Source organism: Ochotona curzoniae, unplaced genomic scaffold, assembly GCF_017591425.1.
Source record: "Ochotona curzoniae isolate NIBS_2020 unplaced genomic scaffold, NIBS_Ocur_1.0 contig_4105, whole genome shotgun sequence".
NCBI classification, from domain to species: Eukaryota; Metazoa; Chordata; class Mammalia; order Lagomorpha; family Ochotonidae; genus Ochotona; species Ochotona curzoniae.
Genome location: NW_024466129.1, coordinates 7,261,251 through 7,282,658, shown reverse-complemented (window position 1 = coordinate 7,282,658; position 21,408 = coordinate 7,261,251). Strand labels below are relative to the sequence as shown.

At 40.8% G+C, this 21,408-nt stretch overlaps 1 protein-coding gene across 3 annotated transcripts in view; it reads right to left on the bottom strand.

Moving 5' to 3' along the window:
• XPR1 (xenotropic and polytropic retrovirus receptor 1) overlaps positions 1–21,408 on the bottom strand; it is a 186,397-nt gene that overhangs the window by 40,222 nt on the left and 124,767 nt on the right. For 2 of the 3 annotated variants that reach the window (XM_040984348.1, XM_040984349.1), the window contains exons 8-11: positions 13,777–13,967; positions 13,406–13,585; positions 5,112–5,283; positions 3,905–4,099 (exon numbers count right to left, since the gene is read on the bottom strand). In XM_040984348.1, the coding sequence (XP_040840282.1) occupies positions 3,905–4,099; positions 5,112–5,283; positions 13,406–13,585; positions 13,777–13,967 (738 nt within the window). The remainder of the gene's footprint in view (positions 1–3,904; positions 4,100–5,111; positions 5,284–13,405; positions 13,586–13,776; positions 13,968–21,408) is intronic. The other variant, XM_040984350.1, reaches the window with a different exon arrangement.

The window sequence follows — 21,408 nt, the reverse complement described above, 5'->3', positions numbered from 1 at the left end:
AGGATAATTTAGTGAACATGTGTGCCTGCTCCTTGTAATTAGGACAAGTCTTCCCAGAACAGCTTCAAAATTTGACAAATACATGTGATTTTCCTAAAGGAAACTCTAGCACTAGCAACCCTTTACACAGGGAGCTAGGTTTTATATAACAAGATTAATTTATTTTCTGGCTTGTGGAACCCATCAAAACTCCTCCTTGCTGACAGCTGAAATAATTATTTTCAAGGGCATACCCGGAGAGCCTTCAGGTGTTCTGTCTCACTACAAAGCTGCTTTCTATTCCCTGTGTATATCTGCAGAAAAATTTAGCTATTGCTTTAAAACAAATTTTAAGATATACTTCTAGGGCCCGGAGGCATGGTCTAGCAGCTAAAGTCCTCGCCTTGACCGTGCCGGGATCCCATATGGGTGCTGGTTCTAATCCTGGCAGCTCTACTTCCCATCCAGCTCCCTGCTTGTGGCCTGGGAAAGCAGTCGAGGACGGCCCAAAGCCTTGGGACCCTGCACCTGTGTGGGAGACCTGGCGTAGGTTCCTGGCTCCTGGCTTCAGATCGGCGGCTGCTTGGGGAGTGAATTATTGGATGAAAGATCTTCCTCTCTGTCTCTCCTCCTCTCTGTAATTCTGACTTTGTAATAAAAACAAATAAATCTTAAAAATATATATATATACCTCTGGAAATTAAGTTATTTATAATTATTAAAATGCAAGATGAAATATTTCAGTTACAAATTTAATATCAAGAGGTATATGGTTTATAAAAGTGTTTTAAGTGGAACACAAACATAAAACATATTTTAAAAAATATTTATTTATTTTTAAATTGTTTCTCAGCCTTTTGGCTAAGATCAAGTGTAAAAATATTTATTTATTTATTTAAAAGGCAGAGATACAGAGAGAAACAGGGATGGGGAGAGAGAAAGAGAGTCTGCCAGTGGTTGGGTTACTACCCAAGAGGCTACAGCGGCTGAGTGGGCGTAGGCTCAAGGCAGAAGCCAGGAGCTTCCCCTGGGCTTCCCGACGGATACCCCGGCTCAAGTCCTCTGCTGCTTTCCCAGGCACACTAGCAGGGAGCTGGATTACAAGTGGAGCATCTGGGTAACAACCAGCCCCAGATGGGATGCTGGTGTACAGGTTACCTGCTAAACTACAGCGCTAGCCCCACATCAAATGTCTTAAGATCACAGGAACAATTAAACTTATACTTCTCTAAATCTTGTCTTTAAAATTTGGATGGTTAATCGATTTGAATAATTCAGATGTTCAGACTCTCTAGAAGCGGATTAGTATTAAAAGAATTTTGTTCTAAAATACTTGACCAAATATGGTACTCATTTCACAAATAAAAAAATGGTTTGTGATAAAAGGAATCATAAGATAAAAAATATCAAATCAATTTGTGATTCTCTAGTAACAATCATAATCATGGCACATGTCTGAATCAGAAAAGGTTTAACTGATTAACATAATGAATACAATTTCTTTTCATTACATTATTTCCTGGGACAAACCATAAAATTGTAATTGTAAAAAAATAGTGCATTTTCCTTTTCTTCTCATATGCTAATCATCAAAAGCTAATTACTAATCTCGTGGCTCATCAAAACATTTGCTGAAGCAGATGCAGAGCTAATATTTCAGGAGCTGACTGCAGGGAGACGGCTGCAACAGAAGCCTTCAGATACGGGAAGAATTCACAATCAGAAACCAACCCCCCACCAGTCAAAATTCTTATTAAAAAAATCTTCAGCATAAGTGGTGTCAACACAGACCCCAGAAACCTGGTGACAACCTCCCCCAACTCCCTTTCCCCACTTCCTGCCAACCTGCAAATTGGGAATTTGTAATTCTGCCTTTCCAAGAGCATATTTGGCACTAAAGAAGTTCACTCCTCTCTCAAGTTGCCTCTTGAATAATCCCGTTCACTGACTGACTCCTGAAAACTGAGCCCCCAAGAGAGCGTCAAGTGCCAATGTTAGATACCACCGGGTCCCAGTACCTCATCCCTCAGTGTCCTTACCTAGCCTATCCCCAGCACTGAAATTAACTTAATGAATCAAGAGAAGGTTCCAATCACCAGATTCCTGAGGTTAAACCTTGAGGAATGGTAATACCTTTTGGGGTTTTGTTTAGGAGACTTTCAGGTCCAGGCAGAGGAATTCTAGAAGCAGGGCAGAAAGTACTGGTGTCCATTTGGCCATCATAAAATTTCCCTGGAACACAGAGCACCGCTTGCTGACCAAACAGGAACCTAGCCTTCAACTGACTGTGAGACCAGACTGAGTGGCCACCATGACTCCACCCAGTCCCTTGTCACGTGGCTCTCCACTCATTCCTGACTCCCTCCCTTCCTTGTAGCCTCCTGAAAATCCCCAGGGCGCCCTCAATCAGCAGAACAGGAGCTCTTGCGATACAAAGCCCTGCCACCTCCTCACTTGTTGGTAGGTTAAATTTTCTCTTTCCTTTGCCCTCAAATCCAGTTCTCATTATTTGTATTTGACACTGGGAACAGGGCCAAACTTTGAGTAACATCACCTCTGGTGTACTGGTAGCCCCATGTCAGGCAGCCTAGACCCAAGTTAAAAAAGTAAGAGCCAGTATTACAGAAACTGTGAGAAGGTGTTTCCTTTACCGAGACACATAGTCACATGAAAATGCCTAGATGGCAATAAAGTTACAGGCTTCATTTATCAACAGTACTCTAACTGCAGGACCTGCATAAAAAGAGTTTCTGCTGAACTAAATATCAAGGTTTAGTTCAAGGTTTACCAGAACAAGGCTGAAATTTTTCATGGCCATCATACATATTTCGGCAAGCTGGCTAGTAAGGTTGTAAAAATACAGCCTCTGGACACACACACACACAGGTGGGGCGGGGCGGGTAGGGCTGGCACCGTGCCACAGCAGGCTAAGCCTCTCTGCCCATGGTGCTGCTGGCATTTCACAGGGACAATGCTTTGAGTCCCAGCTGCTTCTGTTCCCATCCAGCTCCCTGCTAATGAGCCAGGGAAGCAGCAGAAAACGGCCCCAGTGCTTGGGGCCCACAGTCCCATCCCAGCTCTGCCCGCTGTGACCATCTGGGGAGTGAACCAGCTGATGGAAGATTTCTCAGTCTCTCCTCTGCCTGTAATTCAGCCTTTCCAGTAAGACAGAAAATAAATCTTATAAAAAAAAATCATAGAGAAAAACTTTCCTAAAGTATTTTAGAAATTACTGAAACCATTTCAATTAAAGTTTTTTGCTACTTCCAGGTAAGGAAGAGTATCATCTAGGAGGCGGGTTTGTATTGATGGAGTGGACTTCAGTTAAACGAAGGATGATGGATGATTGACAGCTCTTGGGAAACAGTTAAAAATTCAGAAGGAGTGACTGCATGTGGCTCAGAACTTAAAAGCTTTTTTCTTTTCTCAACAGAAGAGTAGTTTGAAGTAATAACAGGTTGCCATGGAGATGAGAAACTAGAGGGATCAGAGAACTCAATTTGCAGTTAAATGGGCTGGAAACAATCCTTACTACTCGGTAAGGAAAAAGATTAAAAATACACTTGATTGCCACAGGGAATCTTTTTCACCTTGCTATTCCCAACCTCATTAATGAATAAAGAAGTATTAAGAAAAAAAAAAAAAAGAAAGAAAGCCCAAGGTATAGCCACAGATTGAGCCAATTAAAAATAATTCAAGATTTGAAACATTATCACACATTCTTCCTATTCTAGGTAACGTGTTTCTTTGAAATGGTACCTGCCAGTAAATATTAGCATCAGACCAAAAGCAGAAACAAATTAGTATAACTGAAAAAAAAAAAAAAAAAAGGAACATCAGTGGACAAAAAAGTACAACAAATAGAAAAATGACCAGAGCAAGAAACAGATTCAGGTTTGAAAACTCACAGTCCATCACAAAATACCTTTGTGAGTGCTGTAGAGGGCTGCGAAGGTCACGGTGAAGAAAGTGGTAGAGTATTTGCCTGCGTTGACTAAATGGGGAAAGGCCCTTTTCGTGTCCCGGTACCTGCGCAGGCACTGGATGAAGCGAAGCCACGCAGGAACGCACTGGACAATGGCTCGCACCCCGTAGGTGTATTTGTGGCAAACTTCTGTTTCTGTGAGGACATCAAAGCAAAAGAATTAGTTAAAAAAAAAAAAAAAAAAAACATGAACTTGCTCATATAATTTAGCCACAGTGGAACTATCAGCAAGTCCATAAAAGCCAAAGGCCTCTTTGGCAATCATTTTGTTTCCAAGCTTCTGGCAGTAGATAAGTCAAAGAGAGAAGGCAGCCAATCAGCGATCATGTTCTTTGGAGTATGCTAAAACCACGAGAATTAGAAAAACAAAGAGGGACACAAGTGTTGTCTGTGATTAGAAATATCTGTAAAACCTGTCCTTATCACAGGCAACTCAAGACAATCTCAGAAGCTCCAAGACACTGTAACATTGCACTTGTGTTCTTTTATTTTAAACTAAGAACAGACTTTGTATTTCATAATAAGAACAGAGCTGGCAAACCAATTTTTTCTTTGAATTCTGGTTATGTTCTATAACGTAACTAACCTACAACAGACAATCAATAAAACTATGCTGGCAATGGGTTTATCATTGACTTTGGTAACTCAAGTTTTGCATGATTCAGCTAAATTAGGTCTTTGTCATGATGGCAACTTGGCACTGGGACACTCAAGAAAAACAAGAATGAAAAAAAAATAACTATACTGACTTTCTCATAGCACTTCATTTAATTCTAATTAGTAATTTAATTCTAATTCTAATTCTAATGTTTTGGTAACTAAATAACATTATAGAGCAATACTGTGATAACAAAATGTTGGAATAAAAAGCATTTGTGATCTAATTACCAACTTAAAAATAGTTCTAGCATTCTTTAAACCTAAGTTATAAACTTCTTGGCAAATGAATGGCTAAAGTCATAACATGATTTAAAAGCCAAATTATTTCGGATACAAAGATTTGTAACACACTGCCAGTAATATTTAGAAACGTATAAATGTTACTGAATGAGTTTTCATCACGACCTTAACTTCCTCAGTTACCATTTGCAATATTTCTTGGTTTATAATGACAATTCAGGTCTGTGGATGCCAATTTGTATCTTACCTTTTGTAATATTTGGCAACAGTCCTGTACTCTTATCCCACTTGAGTTCAAAACTATAGAAGCAGATCATATATTCCAGGTCCATCAGTATGACTGACAGGCTATTCAGCTGATCAGCCAGCCAGAAGTCAGCAAAGCCTACTTTATGGAAGGGGGCAGTAAATACGCGAAACTGAGAGGGAAAGAAAGAAAAAAATGGGTCAACTTAGAAAAGTCAAATTCAATTTTGCTAATTTGAGTCTCAGAATTCAGCATGATTCCTTCAAGTTGATAAAACAGAAACTAATGAATCAATCATAGACCATGACAGGGATCTGCCAACAGCGGTTGGTTGCCAACTAGTACTATAATGTTTGGAATGGGTAACTAAGAAAAGTGACAATGTAAAAAAAGGAGAAAAACAGTGAAGGGAAAGAGAAGGCAGAAATAGCCATAATTAAAAATCGAAAAGCAAACAAGTAGGCAGAGTTTAAGACAAAAGCAAAGAGTGGTGGAAGGGACAAGTAATGAGAGAAAGCCCAACATTTAAGTTCTTAGGAAATGTTCTCTAGAATCATTTCTAGAATGTTATCCCATTTTAGCTAAGGAAATACAAAACATCCTTGCCTACAAACAAGGAGGAAATGGCATACTATCTGAGGCATTTACCTGGTTCTCTAACCAAGCTACTTTGATTTTACCAATGCCATGGTGATGACTACACTCATCACAAAACGGAACCATAAAAATCAGCCCTCTTCCTATTGTTCTGAAAACAATGCTAAATATTTCATGGCTGAGTGCATTATGCATTAACACATGGATCTCATTTCCCTCACTTACTATGTACACATTAATTCAATCCCTGTAACAATTGTATGAACTAGATATTATACAAATATATTGCCATTTTATAGAAAACCTGAACAAACTCACCCCAGTATAAACCTGTGGGACCCTGTTCAAGACTGCAGATGAAAACCCTGGCACTGTACAGAGGGAAGACACAGATATTAACAATGATCAGAAATAGGTTCAAGTTTATGCAAACTCTTTGGACAAGACTTTGCGTGAAGCAAGGATGGATGAAGGCAGCTCTAATCCTCCTCCTCTCACCTCCCTTCTGTCTTGCACAGGACAAAACAGGACCCTGAAACAAGAAACTGACTAACCAACAGATCCGAGAAAATGAATCACAATGTCTAGTCTAGTCTCTCAGCCATCTGAAAATACTAACTAGACATATTCAACTTGAGGCTATGGTTCTCTCCTACCTGTGGCTAGTTCCTTGCATTCTTTCTCTAAATATTTCCCATATTTCAGGCATATAAATAGCTATATTATGTACCAACTATTTATGACTGATATTATTTTCAAACACTGGAAGGTAGATCAGTGCCTGCAAGATAGAATCAAAGTGTTGAGCAATTTTCTAAATCTGATATATTTTGGCTCCATGGCTCAGTCTCCTGGTCAGTGCCAGAACTGAAGTCCAACAAATCCGACAAGCTGTATCTTTGGGAACTACAAGCAGAAATCTGGTTGGGCTGCTAGTTACTCAAGCACAAGGAGGTTCTGACAAACCTCTAATATTTTAACAAGCTCTAGGATGCAGCAGACTTAAAGCATTCATGGAGATGAGAGGGCAATTTGGAATATAATACTAAAGGAACGGACAGGAACTCTGAGTCTCTGGCACAGACGTGTGAAGTGGTTAGTCTAGGGCCAATCACTTCTTTTGAACCGATGTGCGACAAGCTATCTTTATTTCTTTATACCGCCAACCTGATACTCAAAGACAGGCTGATACTCGCTAAGAGCTATAAACAACAGATGAAGGGGAACAAGGGCAACGGAAGGCCAGCAATGGGAAAGGGAGTGGCAAGAGAATGGGGCTGAGGGACACACAGAAAGGAGAAAAACAAAGACAAGAAAATCCTGTTATGTGTAACACCAAGGTTCTTCTCAAAATTCCTGGAACATGGAATACAAAGGCAGAGCTGTCTCCTGAGTGCAACAAATGCTGAAGTTTAGGCATTTTTCCTCTAATTCCTGTTTTCCATAAGCTTTTTGAAAACTAACAAAACAAAGAGCATAATTATACTCAGTCACATATTTAACAAAGATTTCTTATTCAGTATGTATCTGTGAAGGTACAGAAATAAAACATCAGTACTCTGCAAGACATTCATTAGCCTGGCAAATAAACAGCTGAAGATGTGATTACAATCACATATGGTGTCATAGGGGTGCATACATCTTGGAAATACAGAGAAGGAACAAAGTAGCTTTATCCGAGGCAGAACAAGAAGCAGAAAATAAACATCATACTTAACTTCCTGACATTTGCACGTGATCAGACTGACTAGATTTATCTAAATCCTGTTAAATAAAAATCCCATTACACACTCTGCTCCTAGTTTTATTCAGGCTAATATCTTTTAAACTGTACATTTTTCTACCTTGTACTTTTGATTAAAATGATAATAACTCCTGGAGTAACAGTACTGTAACAACTACAATTGCAGGATATCTGATGTTTTACTACACACTCAGAACAAGCCCCTACTGTATTACTGCTGGGTTTTCTTTTCTGAATACTTCATTTACTTGAAAGGCAGACACACAGAGCAAAAAATCCATCATCCATTGGCTCACTCCCCAAATACCCACCATGGCTGAAACCTGGAGCCCGGAACTCAATCAGGTCTCCAATGTGAGTGGCAGGAAACCAAGCATTGAGCCATCATCTGCTGCCTCTGGGAGTGTGCATCAACAGGAAGTTGGACCAGCAGGTGGAGCTGGGACTCATCCCAGGCACTCTGATGTGGGACATGGGCATGCCAGTTGGCACCTTCACTGCTGTGCCACACGCCTGTCCCTGTATTCCATACAGCCTCGTGCACCTAAATCCTAAATGCAAAGTTCCTTCATGATTCACATATCCCTCATCTACAGAGTCTGGAGGTAATTTTACATAACAGTTCCAGTGAACCTCTGTTTTGATTGGGACCCATCACTTTAGGTGAGATACGCAATTTCAACTGTGGTGCCAAATTAGCACTCAAAAATCCGAGGATTTGGGGCCTGGCGCGGGAGCCTTGTGGCTGAAGTCCTCACATGGCATGCACCAGGATCCCATGTGGGCACCAGTTCTAATCCAGGCAGCTCTGCCTCGCATCCAGCTCACTGCTTGTGGCCTGGGAAAGCAGTCGAGGATGGCCCAAAGCCGTGGGACCCCACACCCGTGTGGGAGAACCTGAAGAGCCTAATGGGTCCTGGCTTTGGATTGGCTCAGCTCCAGCTGTTCTGGTTCCTTAGGGAGTGAGTCATTGGATGGAAAATCTTTTTCTCTGCCTCTCCTCCTCTTTGTATACCCGACTTTCCAGTTAAAATAAAATAAATTAAAAAAAAAAAAACACACACACACAACTGGGGGATTTTGAGCAATTAGAGATGCTAGATCTGCACAAAGAACATGCTAACATTATCTTCTAAATTAATATGAACAGCTAAAAAGATGGAGTTTTAAATTCTGCTTAGAAGTTTACAAATACACACTTTCTTTCCAAATTTGATTTTTATGTACCACGATATTGGTACACAGCATCAAAGTTCGAGGTTTACTTAGATGAAGTGCTTAACAGGTCTAAGTACTAAATGCAAGTATTAGAGTCCAGATTGTGGAGCCAGGCAGCCTGTGTTCACAGCTCTGCAGCTTACCGGAGCACGATCCTACCAAGTTACTTAACTCCTCCGAAGGCAGATTTCCTCATTCATAACATGAAGGTTAAAAGAAGGTCCAATATTGTGAGTCGTTTAAAAATTAACTACAAAGTGTATTGGTAAAATCAGAAAATGTCTCTATACATTTTTGGTTTCTGCCTAAAGATTTATTTGAAAGACAATAAAGGAGAGACACAGAACTCTTTCATATACTTGTTTACTCCTCAGATAGCTACGAGAGCTAGGTCTGGGCCTGGGCCAGCCCAAAGCTGGAACCGGAAATTCCATCCTAGTCTCCCATATGCAGGCCACCTGTAACGCATTCCCAGACACATTATTCAGATGCTGGGCTGGAAGCAGAGCGGCCTGGACTCAACCTGGTACTTCATCCGGGGTGTGGCAGTGGCAAGCAGTGGCTTAAACAAGTGTGCCAACAGGCTGGCCTTACCTCCTCTGTGTTCTTACAACACAAAGTACATACAAACGTTTTGCTACAGAAATAAAGAAAACACTGGGTAAACACTGGTTCCTAAATTACTTAGTGAAGGATTCTAAATTTTAAAATTAATCTATTATTTTTTAGAATAAGCTTTAAAATTTTTTACTAGAAAATCTGAGGCACTTTTTATTCTTCCTGTCTGGATTTTCAACTGAGGCAGACACAGATTTGGTAAAATGGACAATGACTTAATGAATGCAAATAAGCTGCATTAATCTGACACAAATATGCATATCAAAACAAATCAGCTTTCACAAAAATGACTGTGTTCTTGCTTAAGAAGAGAAAGCTTGTGTCAATTCAATAGATTTCAGTGTAAATATGAATATCAATAGTCTTCAGTGCCGATCCCCATGACCAACGACTTCCATGCTTTCCCTACTAAAAGCTTGGGGGGTGTGAGGAGGAAGGGAAGGGTAGCAGCTGGGGTGAAAAGGAGGAAATACTGTTTTATGTGAGGATGAGGCTCTTAAAAACTGTACCAGAGGGGATGGTGTTTAACTTAGCAATTAAAATGCTCATGCTCTATACTAGAGTACCAAGGTGTAAATCCTGGCTCCAGTTTCCTGCAAAGCAGGTCGGGGAGGCGGCAGGGATGATTGAAGCAACTGAGTTCCTGCCTCCACGTGAGGGACCAGGACTGTGTTTTTGGTTCCTTCCAGATTCTGACCAGTTGGCGAGTGTCATATCTCTGCCTGCCTGTCTCTCTCGCGCTCTCTCTCTCTCTCTCTCTCTCTCTCTCTCTCTCTCTCTCTCACACACACACACACACACACCCCTCTCACATATATAAACACAACTGGAGAATCTTAACAAGTGAAAACACTCTTAATTCACTAGAAATAAATCCAAGGGTGAGATTGGAATTTAAACAAACCAACAACAGATTAACAAATACTAAATAATCTATAAGTGATAACATTCTCTTGTTTATAGCTACTATTACAAAAATAACAATACAGTGCTTCTTTACTCCTTCTAACAGAGTACTTCATTATTCTGTTATTCTGGCCTGTATGAACCTGCCAGCCTACTCCATTAGCAAGTGCTCACCTATTAACAAACACAGAGTAGTCGAAGAGACACACTTCTCAACAGGGAATCATTCTGCTACTAAGAGCGACCGATCACGCATGAATCAAACTTGCGATCTGAACAGAGAAGGATGCAGCAGCATACACTGCATACAGCTGTATATCCTGCAGTGTGATGTCACAGCAGTATACGGGTTTGCTCCTCAGTCTTCTAAAATCTGCTTTAAAAATAACTTGTACATGTGTTTCACAATAATCGTAGCAGGAAACAAGTGTTTGTTAAACATTATTTCCTTCGGCTCTGATGATTACTATCTTTTTCTTGCAAATAACACAGTTATAAAATAAATACAGTAAGAAAATCTCAGCGATCTTCTACCAAATGAGCTGGCAATGCTTTATTTTTAGTCTAAAAATCAAGAGAGAAGAAACAATGGCTTGAGTTTTTTTCCTTCTGTCTTCAAAAATAACCTTCTACTAAAAAATATGCTTGATAGATGACAAAAGGTATTAATATCAACAAGAACCTTACGATGGATGAAAACACTGTTCATTTAAGTTCACAAGTCAAACCCAAGGTTGGGCCTAGCAGTGCCGACACTTACAGGGAACGATACAGCGTTTTCTTTTGTCTTGTTTTGTTTTCTCTCTCCCAAACGAAATTAGTGGAAAACAGGAAGAGATTTAATTTTCAGTAAAAATTCTGGTGAAATACTCGCAAGAAATCCAAGCCAGGGCTGGCTTTGTGGCGCAGTGAGCAAAGCACTGCCAGCAACACAGACATCTCGTGTGGGCACAGGTTCGAGTCCCGGCTACTCCACGTCCCATCCCGCTTCCCACTGAACTGTCTGGGAGATCATCAGAACACTGAGGCCCCTGCACCACCTGGGCCACCCAGATGGCACTGGCATTCAGTCCGGCCCAGTGCTATCTGTTACAGCAATCTGGGGAGTGATCAAGTAAATGGAAGGTCTGTGTGTGTGTGTGTGTGTGTGTGTGTGTGTGTGTGTGTGTGCACGCTTCTCCCACTCACTTATAACTGTGACTTCCAAAACAAATTTTCAAACAGAAAAAAATATACATACCAAATTTAAGAAAGAACTGTCATGGAAATCTGGGTCTTTCTCTTTTTAAGCTTTATTCACTTATCTTCATTTATTAGAGAGCAAGAAGAATACACAGAGAGGATGCTCAATCTCCCAGGTGCCAGTTTATTCCCCACAAGTTGCCAACAGACAGAGGTAGGGCAGGTGAAAGCCAGGAGGCCGGAACTCCATCTGGGTCTCCTATAAGCAACACCCAGGGTGGAAGTACTGGACCCATCCTATGATGCCTTGCAGGAGCCGCATCAGCAGGAAGCCAGATGGGAAGCTGCAGGAGCAGGACCAGCACTGGCCGGTGAAGCAAGCGGGGGCTGAATCTGCAATGCCACAACACCTACCTCTATTTTCTTTTCCTGATTGTACAATGCTAACCTGCACTGGAACACAATTGCCTGCTATTTGTTGAGTGTTTTCTTTACTAGGGAAGCACATGTGCAATCTTTAACTTAAAATTTAATCATGTATCACTAAAAACAAAACAAAATCCGCTAACCTTCAGGGATATACAAAAGGACAAAGAAATAAACCTACATTTTCAAGGAGGTATATTTACAGGGTGGAGGGTTAAAAAAGAGAAAATAATTGTGGCAACTCCGCAAAGTTGGTATGGACACTGAACAATGTGATTAGGCATCTTTACCATTAACTGTAATTCACAATCTTAGTATTCTATAAATGCAATCTCAATTTCTGAATCAGAACTGGCTTCCCTGGGGACCAAGCAGAAACGCCTCCTTGAGCAATCAGCAGGTGCAGTGAAGCAGCCGCCTGGGAGGCTGGATCCCCAGCAGTCCTGGCTGCTCCACTTCCGACCTAGCTCCCTGGAAAGCAGTGGAAGATGGCTGGGCCCTGCAACTCACCTGGTAGATCTGCATAAACACCTGCCCCAATTCAAACTGCCTTCGTCATCTGCAAAGTGATCTGGCAGATGGAAAAGTCCCTCCTTCCCTTCCTTCCTTCCTGCCTGCCTCCTTTTTTCTCTCTTTCTTCCGCCATCTTCCTCTCCATCTCCCTCTCCCTTTTCTTTCTCTCTTTGTTACTGTGCCCTTCAAACCAAAATCTTATTTAAAAATTCAAAAAAGGACCCAGTGCAATAGCCTAATGACTAAATCTTGACATTGAAACCACTAGGATTACCATATGCCCGCCAGTTTGTATCCTGGCTAGCATACTTCCCACCCAGCTCCCTCCTTCTGGCCTGGAAAGGCAGCAGAGGACAGCCTAAAGCCTTGAGACCCTGCACCCACATGAGAGAACTGGGGGAAGCTCCTGGCTCCTGGCGTCACATCTGCTCAGCTCTAGCTGCTTTGGCCACCTGGGGAATAAACCACCAGATAAAAAAACTTTTTTCTGTCTCTTCTTCTCTTTGCCAATCTGGTTTTTTTCCAATAAAAATAAATCTTTAAAAAAATCACTAAAAATGATTATCATTTTCCCAGGAAATGCTGTATCCTATTGCCAAGCCTGAATAATTTTAAGATCGTGAACAAGTGAAAGAAGAAAGTGAATTTACTAACAGCAAGAATCAAAGCTTTTTAAATTAAACTCGGCCGTTTGGCAAAACACTCCCACCTCTTTCAGAGAACCGACCATCTTAGCATCAATTTAGCAGCAAAGTAGAAATAGCTTCATTCCTTTTTTTAAAAAAAGGACACTCAAAAATTTTTCTGCATTATCATAGCCAGTTAAATAACTGGCATAATGGTAAAACAATTTATAAGTTTTTTTTTTCAATTTTTAGCCACGTCGTACTCCATTTGGAGCACTTCCCAGGCCGGTACGTTGCACGGTCTCGGGCGAGCCCTCCCGGCGCCTGGAGCTCCATGGGAACAGGCCCCGCCCCGCGCCTGGAGCTCCATGGGAACAGGGCCTGTGTACATCAGCAACCTGGGCTTCACTCAGGAGGACAAATGACAACACAGTCCAAATCACCACCCAAGCGCCTCAACTTACCAGCAATTTCAGCAGCCAAAACCGAGATTTATAATAAAAAGTTTTGGTGGGGTTGATTAGAAAGAAAAACATAAATCCATAAAGGGCAAGTGGATACACGTATGTGGGGATGACGCTTATTGGAGCGAAGAAACACGCCAGCAGGCTCAGGCACCACAGTATCCCCAGGAATCCAGCAATCTGGAGAGGGTGGAGGAGACAAAAGCGAACCAAATGTTACCTTTATCATTAATCAGAAACATCCTTAATAAAGCAAACTGATTGTTAAGCCAACAGTCATCTTCAAGTAAAAGCTGCATTCCAGCGCTCAGGGAGTCCCTGCGCAGTTAATACACACGATATTCACAAGAAGCTAGTCTTGTTTTGATTACCTCGAAGAGATGCTGATGAGACAGGTTGCTCCTCGGGTTCAGTTCAAAGATGAGCACATGATTGACTCCAGCCTGTCTCCAACCGTACGTGTTGATGCCCAGTAGGAAAAGGAATTCAATCAGAAGAAAGCCGCCCCGATATATCCTTATCAAGGGCCAGATCATTCTATCTGTTTCAAGTTTAAATACAGCTGAAAGAAAATTAATTGGTTAGTTACAAAATCTACAAGGTCTCCTTAGCTATCTTTTCTCAATGATATAATCCTAGCGAGGAAGTTTTGGTGGTTTTTTATTGCAAAGTCATGTTTACAGAGAGGAGGAGAAAGAAAGAGAAAGATCTTCCAGTCACTGGTTCACTCCCCACATGGCCACAATGCCTGGAGCTGAGCACATCCAAAGCCAAGGGCCAGAAACTTCTTCTGGGTCTCCTCTGCAGGTACAGGGTGCCAAGGTTTTGGGCCATCCTCGACTGCCTCCCCAGGATACAAGCAGGGAGCTGGAATGGAAGTGGGGCAGCCAGGATTAGAACTGGTGCCCAGACGGGATCCCAGCACAAGCCAAGCGAGGATTTTAGCCACTAGGCTACTGAGCCAGGCCCAGGAAGTTTTTTCATAAGCAAAACCTACACAGAGATTATTTCAACAGCCTGATAAACTTAACTTCAGGTTCTTTCCTTTATTCATTCCACTAGAATAGTTCTCCTAAAATGTAGCTTTAACATAACTTTTAGTATGTCATTCCATTCATTACTTACATAATATACGAATGCCTTGGCAAAATGATTCAGAACGCAAAAATCAGCCTGCCAGCAGGGGAATTCCATCATGACACTTCGGCTTTGCTTTCTTCACAATCAGACTAAATAAAGTAATACTGAGGGCCAGGCATGGTAGCCTAGCGGTAAAGTCCCCGCCTTGCATCCACCAGAATCCCATATGGGCGCCGGTTCTAATCCCAGTAGCACCACTTCCCACCCAGTTCCCGGCCTGTGGCCTGGGAAAGCAGTTGAGGATAGCCCAAAGCCGTGGGACCCTGCACCCACGTGGGAGACCCAGAAGAAGCTCCTGGCTTTGGATTTGCTCACTTCCAGCTGTTGTGACCACTTGGGGAGTGAATCTGCAGATGGAAGATCTTTTCTCTGTATCTCCTCCTTTTTGTGTATCAGCCTTTCCAATAAAAAAAATTTTTAATTTAAAAATACAGTAATACCTACCCACCTCACATTGGTGCTATGAAAATGAAAAGAAACAACAGCACCCATGAAAGTCATAGAAAAGTTAAATGTTTCATAAATAATGATAGTTGCAGAATATTGTCACTCAGCATTGTCCTGTTATTTTTTATATATAATGCCTTCAGTCATTGAAACAGGACTATTAAAGCTATGCCCACTTGATTCACAAGGAAATCGGAACAGACTGATTCAGTAATTTGCTAAGGGTTACTGGGTTACTGATCACAACCAGTTCTGCTCTAAAATCCACGCCTTTGAGCACACTGGCATTCCATACCCAAGCAAACGTTCAGAATCATTATTATTAAACAGCTGTCTAATAATAATATTCAAATACCTAAGCCTTGATTATCAAGTTCACAATTCAGTCTCTAAGTCACTTTTCTCAAATTTACTCAGTGCCTGTAAGCATTAATTCTCAATTCCTGGTGACTCTTACTGCTTTTCACCTTTTTTTTAATGCTGCTCTTACTCATTGAAATGCCCTGTTCTTTCACTCTACCAACTCCAATTTATTCATTTTTTTAACAGCCAGATCCTTTCCTGCTTATAAGACCACTAAACCAAGTAGCTTGATTTTGAATCTGTTATGTGACTGAGAATTGCGAAATAAGCACCCATCTATGGTTGATTAATTTTTACATAGTGCTGAGAAGATGCAATGCAAAAGAGTATCATCTTCAACAACGGTGCTGGGCTACTGGACAGCCACACGCAAACAACAACAACTGGATGCCCTATAACACATCATTTATAAAGATTAGCTAAAACAGACTGAAGGCCTCCATATATGAACCAAAAGTCTTAGAAAAGAACAGAGTAAATCTTCATGACCTTATATTTAACAATGGATCCTTAGATATGACACCTGACAAGGGCTTACTATCCAGAACAGGTAAAGAAGCCATAGAACTTAATCAACAGACTAACAGGGGGCTGAACATTCTAGAGAGCAGTAGATTAAGCTGCCACCTGCAATGCCGGCATCCCACAAAGACACTGGTTCAGGTCCTAGCAGTTTCTCTTCTAGTCCAGCTCCCTGCTAATGCCCAGGGAAAGCAGCGGAAGTTGGCCCAAGCACTTGGCAGGCATGAATGGGGTTTCTGGCTCCTGCCTTCAGGTGGCTCACTCTTGGCCCCTGCACCCACTGCGGAGTGAACCAGAACACAGATCTCTCTTTCCTTGTCACTCTGCTTTTAAAATAAATCAAATAATTTAAAAGAAGAAGACAACCAATCCTGTTATAGATGGGCAGAGGACTCAGGTAGACATTTTTCCACATAAAATAATAAATGACCAACAAATAAATGTAAAGACACTTAATAAGAACATAGAGAATGTAAGTGTCAAAAACAAAATGTCTCTCATACTCACGTCAATAAGTTAAAAAAAAACAGGAAAACAAAGAACTTGGAAAATAACAAGTTTTGGACAGAATTTGCAGAAAACCAAACCCTCATTAACTGCTGATGGAAATAGAAAATTGTGCAGCCTCTAGATGGCAATTTCCCAGTAAATTCAATAGGTCCTCAAAGCCATGTAAGTTGTACCACTTACAAAAGCCAGGAGAAAAACAACCCAAATGTTTATCAACTAATCAGACATGCACAAATTCTGGTTTGTACCTAAAACAGAGTATTATTCAGTCATAAAACAAACAAGCAAAGTTAGGAGCTATAATACAGTCTTTAAAAATGCAAAGTAAGCTGGACACAGCACACTGCAGATTACGAGTCCATGTCCATAAGACATTCACAGCGGGTAATTCATAAACACGGGGGGGGACGACTGGAACCAGCCAGCAGCTGGGAGAGACGGACGGGAGCCTGGGGTTTCCTTCTGGAGTGTCAAAGACTCTTGGAAAGTAGAAACAAGTTGCACACTAATAAGAATGTAATAAATGCCAATGATTCAGCCACTCCAAATGGTTCATTTCACATTATGTGAATTTCATCTCACCAAAAGAAATAAACAAACAACTGCAGTGGGAAAATGTAATTAATAGGCCTGAAGATGCTATTACCAATTCCTTTGTTAAGTACATGCTTTACGTTGTTTTACTACAAATAGTGACAGATAAGTTCCGGTCTACCAAAATTTTCTAATTTTGATTATTTAACACCTGTGATTCTGGACAAAAAGAAGATAAACAGCCTGTTCAGCAGTATTCTGTACAAGTGAAGAAAACTGACATGAAAGGGAAAATGTAATATATTTTTAAATGCTTTATTTGAAAGGCAGACTACACAAAGAGGATAAACAAAGACTCTTGCATCCACTGTTTCACTGTCCAAATGGCTATAACAGTTGAAGCTGAGCCAACAGGAAGCGAGGAGCTTCTTGTGGGTCTCTTATGTGAATGCAGGAACCCAAAGACTTGAGCCATTCTGCACTGCTTTCCCAGGCCATAAACAGAGAGCTAGATTTGAAATGGAAAAGCCAGGACCCATAAGGCACATTGGCACTGCAGGCATAGCATAGTATAGCAAAGCACCAGCCTCAAATATGCTGTTTATGAAATCCAAATAAGAACTAGAAAATCCTCAAGGTTTTTAAAATCTATGATCTTCAACAAAATAATATCCTTGAGCTCCACAGTCAGCCAAAAAAGTTGACAGGGCTGGTGTTATGCCACAGTGTTAAACCACTGCTTGGGGTGTCTGTGTCCCGTATCAGAGTGCTGGCCGAGCCCTGGCTAATCTACTTCTAGACCAGCTTCCTGCTAATGCATCCTGGGAAACAGCCGGACAATGGCTCAACATGGGGGACCAAGATGGAGGTCCGGGCTCCTAGATTCCGGCTAACCCAGCCTTGTAGTGGGGATTTAGGGAGTGAGCCAGTAAACACGGGATCCATCACTGAAACAAATTTTATAGATTGACTAGAGATTAAGACATAACAAACCTTGCTGTGCAGAGTCACCGCGAAAAATTGCATTTTCTACTTAGCTTTTTTCTTTTTTAATTTTTTATCTCTATCAGCACTCACACAACTCATTCATTTTCTAATACAAACTTCCTTTTAGCCCAAAATCATGTTTGGGCCAGACTGAAGGCAAGAGCCAGGAAAACCCACCTGGTTTTCTACGTAGGTATTAGGGAACCAGGTACGTAGGTCTCACCTGCTGTTGTCCAGGCACATTAGTAGATACCCAGAGAAGCAGTCACTAGTATTGAACCAGAGGCTCCGACATGGGCCACAGGCATAAGCAGCAGCTTAACCCACTGGGCCACAACGCCAACCCCTACCATAACTTTCAGGTGTTACATACAGAAACTCGGTAAAAGCATAAGCAGTACGATGAGTAGTGATAAAGCAAATCAGCACGTGGAGCAAGAAGGCCAGCATCCAAGAGGCTTCCATGCACTCATTCACTTTATCACTTCTACCACACTTTCACCTGCTATCATACTGTATATTTTTAATAATAGCAAATTCCTAAAAACCAGATACCTACCAATCGTGAATGTTTAGGAAAATTATATTATCTAAATATTTATAATTAAATTACACAGGATAGCATTAACATAATAAAATGAATGATGAGGCACTGCTTGGTAGCCCAGCAACGGGATACCATACCGGTGTTGGTTCTAATCCTGGTTGCCCCCACTTCCCATCCAGCTCCCTGCTTGTGGCCTGGGAAAGCAGTCGAGGACAGTCCAAAACCTTGAGACTCTGCATTCACATGAGAGACCCAGAAGAGGCTCCTGGCACCTGACTTCAGATCGGCTCAGCTCCGGCCATTGTGGCCACTTGGGAAGTGAATCAAAGGATGAAAGATCTTCCTCTCTTTATATTTTATAATATCAAAATCCTAAAAACCATTCAGATACTTACCATATACCTACTTGCTACCCATCCCCTAATGAGAAGCACTACCCAAAAAGCCTTTCCTTCTCTCTGTATATCTGCCTTTCCAATAAAAATAAAATAAATCTTTTTTTTAAAAAGTGAATGATGTGAATGAAATTGAGCACAGCGCTTTGGAGAAATTTGGCGTATTCACAAAAAATAAATACACACTAAGCTAAGACTCAGCTCTCCTAACAGTGCCTGTATAAAGACACACTAAGCTAAGACTCAGCTCTCCTAACAGTGCCTGTATAAAGACACACTAAGCTAAGACTCAGCTCTCATAACAGTGCCTGTATAAAGCAGTCGCCAAAAGCCATGTCTGAGGATGTTAAAATTGCAATGTTATTTGTGATCATCTCCTAACTGGAAATAACAGAGATCTTCGTGGAAATGAGAACTAATCAATATAAGCAATTTTTCGTATATTTGTACCCAGAGAAAATAGTTTATAAACATGACAATGAAAACTAAATATAGGAATGGGGCCCCACACATTAGCCTCGTGGCTAAAGCCCTCACCTTGCATGCTCCTGGATCCCATATGGGTACCAGTTCTAATCCTGGCTACTCTACTTTCCATCCAGCTCTCTGCTTCAGATCGGTGGACAGATCTTTCTTTGTCTCTCCTCCTCTCTATCAGCCTTTCCAATAAAAATAAATCAATCTTTAAAAATAATACAAATGAATTTCATAAATATCAGGCAGAAGGTAGCAGACACAAAACGTGTTCATTGTATGATTCCATTTACATAGAATTCAAACAACTGTTAAAATGTATGAAATTGGGGACGGATAGCAAGTAGGCATATGAGAGATATCTGAGGGTTTTTTTTTTTTGCTATTAAAAAAAATAATGCCAGTGAGTACTCTCCTTGCACGTTTCACTGCTCCAATGTCCAAGTTATCTTGATTATCTTGATTAACTAGAGTTACCCACACAAAATGGCTTCATCCAAGTGACTATGATTATAAATACAAATTACTCTCCAGACTTTACTAATATTCTTATTACTAAACACCAAATAAGGGCACTGCCTGTTTTCATATCCTTACATTGACTTACACAGATAAATCAATACATAAATACAGCATAATATGACATAAATACAGAATATGACATAAATACAGCATAATATGATTGGACTAAATTAAACTTTGCTAATGTCTATCACAGAACAAATCTCACATAAAAGTCAAAACAGGCAACTTTACATTACTATGATATTCAGTATCTGGAATATGTGATTTTTCAGGCAAATTACAAAACAACAGGTCCTGTCCCTTTGAGAAATCACAGCAATTATGTGCATTATTTTTATGTGAAGCTCTGCGAGAGGACCCTGCGTGCATTCAGACTCTCCGCACTGGTGCCTCGGCGCCCACTGGGAGGTGACTGAGGAGCACAGCTGGAGTTCCTACTCCAGCACTCCTCTGCTGGACGCACAGCAGGGTTCTGAAGGCAGAGAACACAATGCTAAACCACACACGTTCAAAATGCACCAGTCTGCTTCACAAACGCCACTAAGGAAACGCACTTCAATTTGTCCTGCACCTTTGAAAAAACTGATTGCACTTAATTCTTTTGCATATACTACCAAATTATTTACTGCAACAATCATAATACTAGCATACCAAGTTACTTAAATTAACTCTCTCTCTTTCTCATACATACACACAGTTTTTATTAAGCCTTATTTAATGATAATGCTAACACTAAACTCATATCTTGGAGACAGAAGATTAAAAAGTAACCAACCCCATCCTCCTACACCCTTAATCTCACTCCAGATCAACAAAATCTCCCTGTTCCTCAGTCTCCTTCTGTTGAAAGCCTTTCATTCCATCACTGCCTACCATAAATGCCATTGCTTCCAGTCTTCTTTGATGCTGCCAATTGGAAAAAAAATCATTTCTTCCTCCAACCCACTTGGAACATTCAGACCCGCTTTTACCGCGTACTATTACTACCACTGTAATCTACGCCTCAACGTCTATGGCATGATCAACTTAACAGGCTAGGAGGCTCGCTTTTCTGTCTTAAGACTCATGAATACCAAGCAGTCAGGTGATTCCGAAAACCTACACACTGAATGAATTCTAAAACAACTCTATAAATTCAAGGTATTTAAGCTCATTAAGCAGATGAAGAAACTGACCAAAGTGAGGTCTTTAAATCCAGATTTGCTAAAGCTAGGAAAAAAACACAGGCTTTTTTTCCCACAACAGCTAGCTTGATAACCTACACAACTATTTTTAATTGGAGAATTTCCATGTCAATAGACTGTGTTCACCCTAAATAAATGATATTTCAAGTATGATCATAAATCTTAATTGTATTAACCATGAGCTTAGTGTAGATAGTAAAGTTGACCTTGAGTAACTACTGCTGGGAAGGAAAACACAAAAACATTGTCAGCTATGTAAAAGCTCATATATTCACCAGAAGCCATTATAACCTGAGTTATAATTTCATCACACACAATTTAAAGCCTTAAGAAAAATATTTATGAGAAATAATGAGTTCAGTAACTTATTTCTCA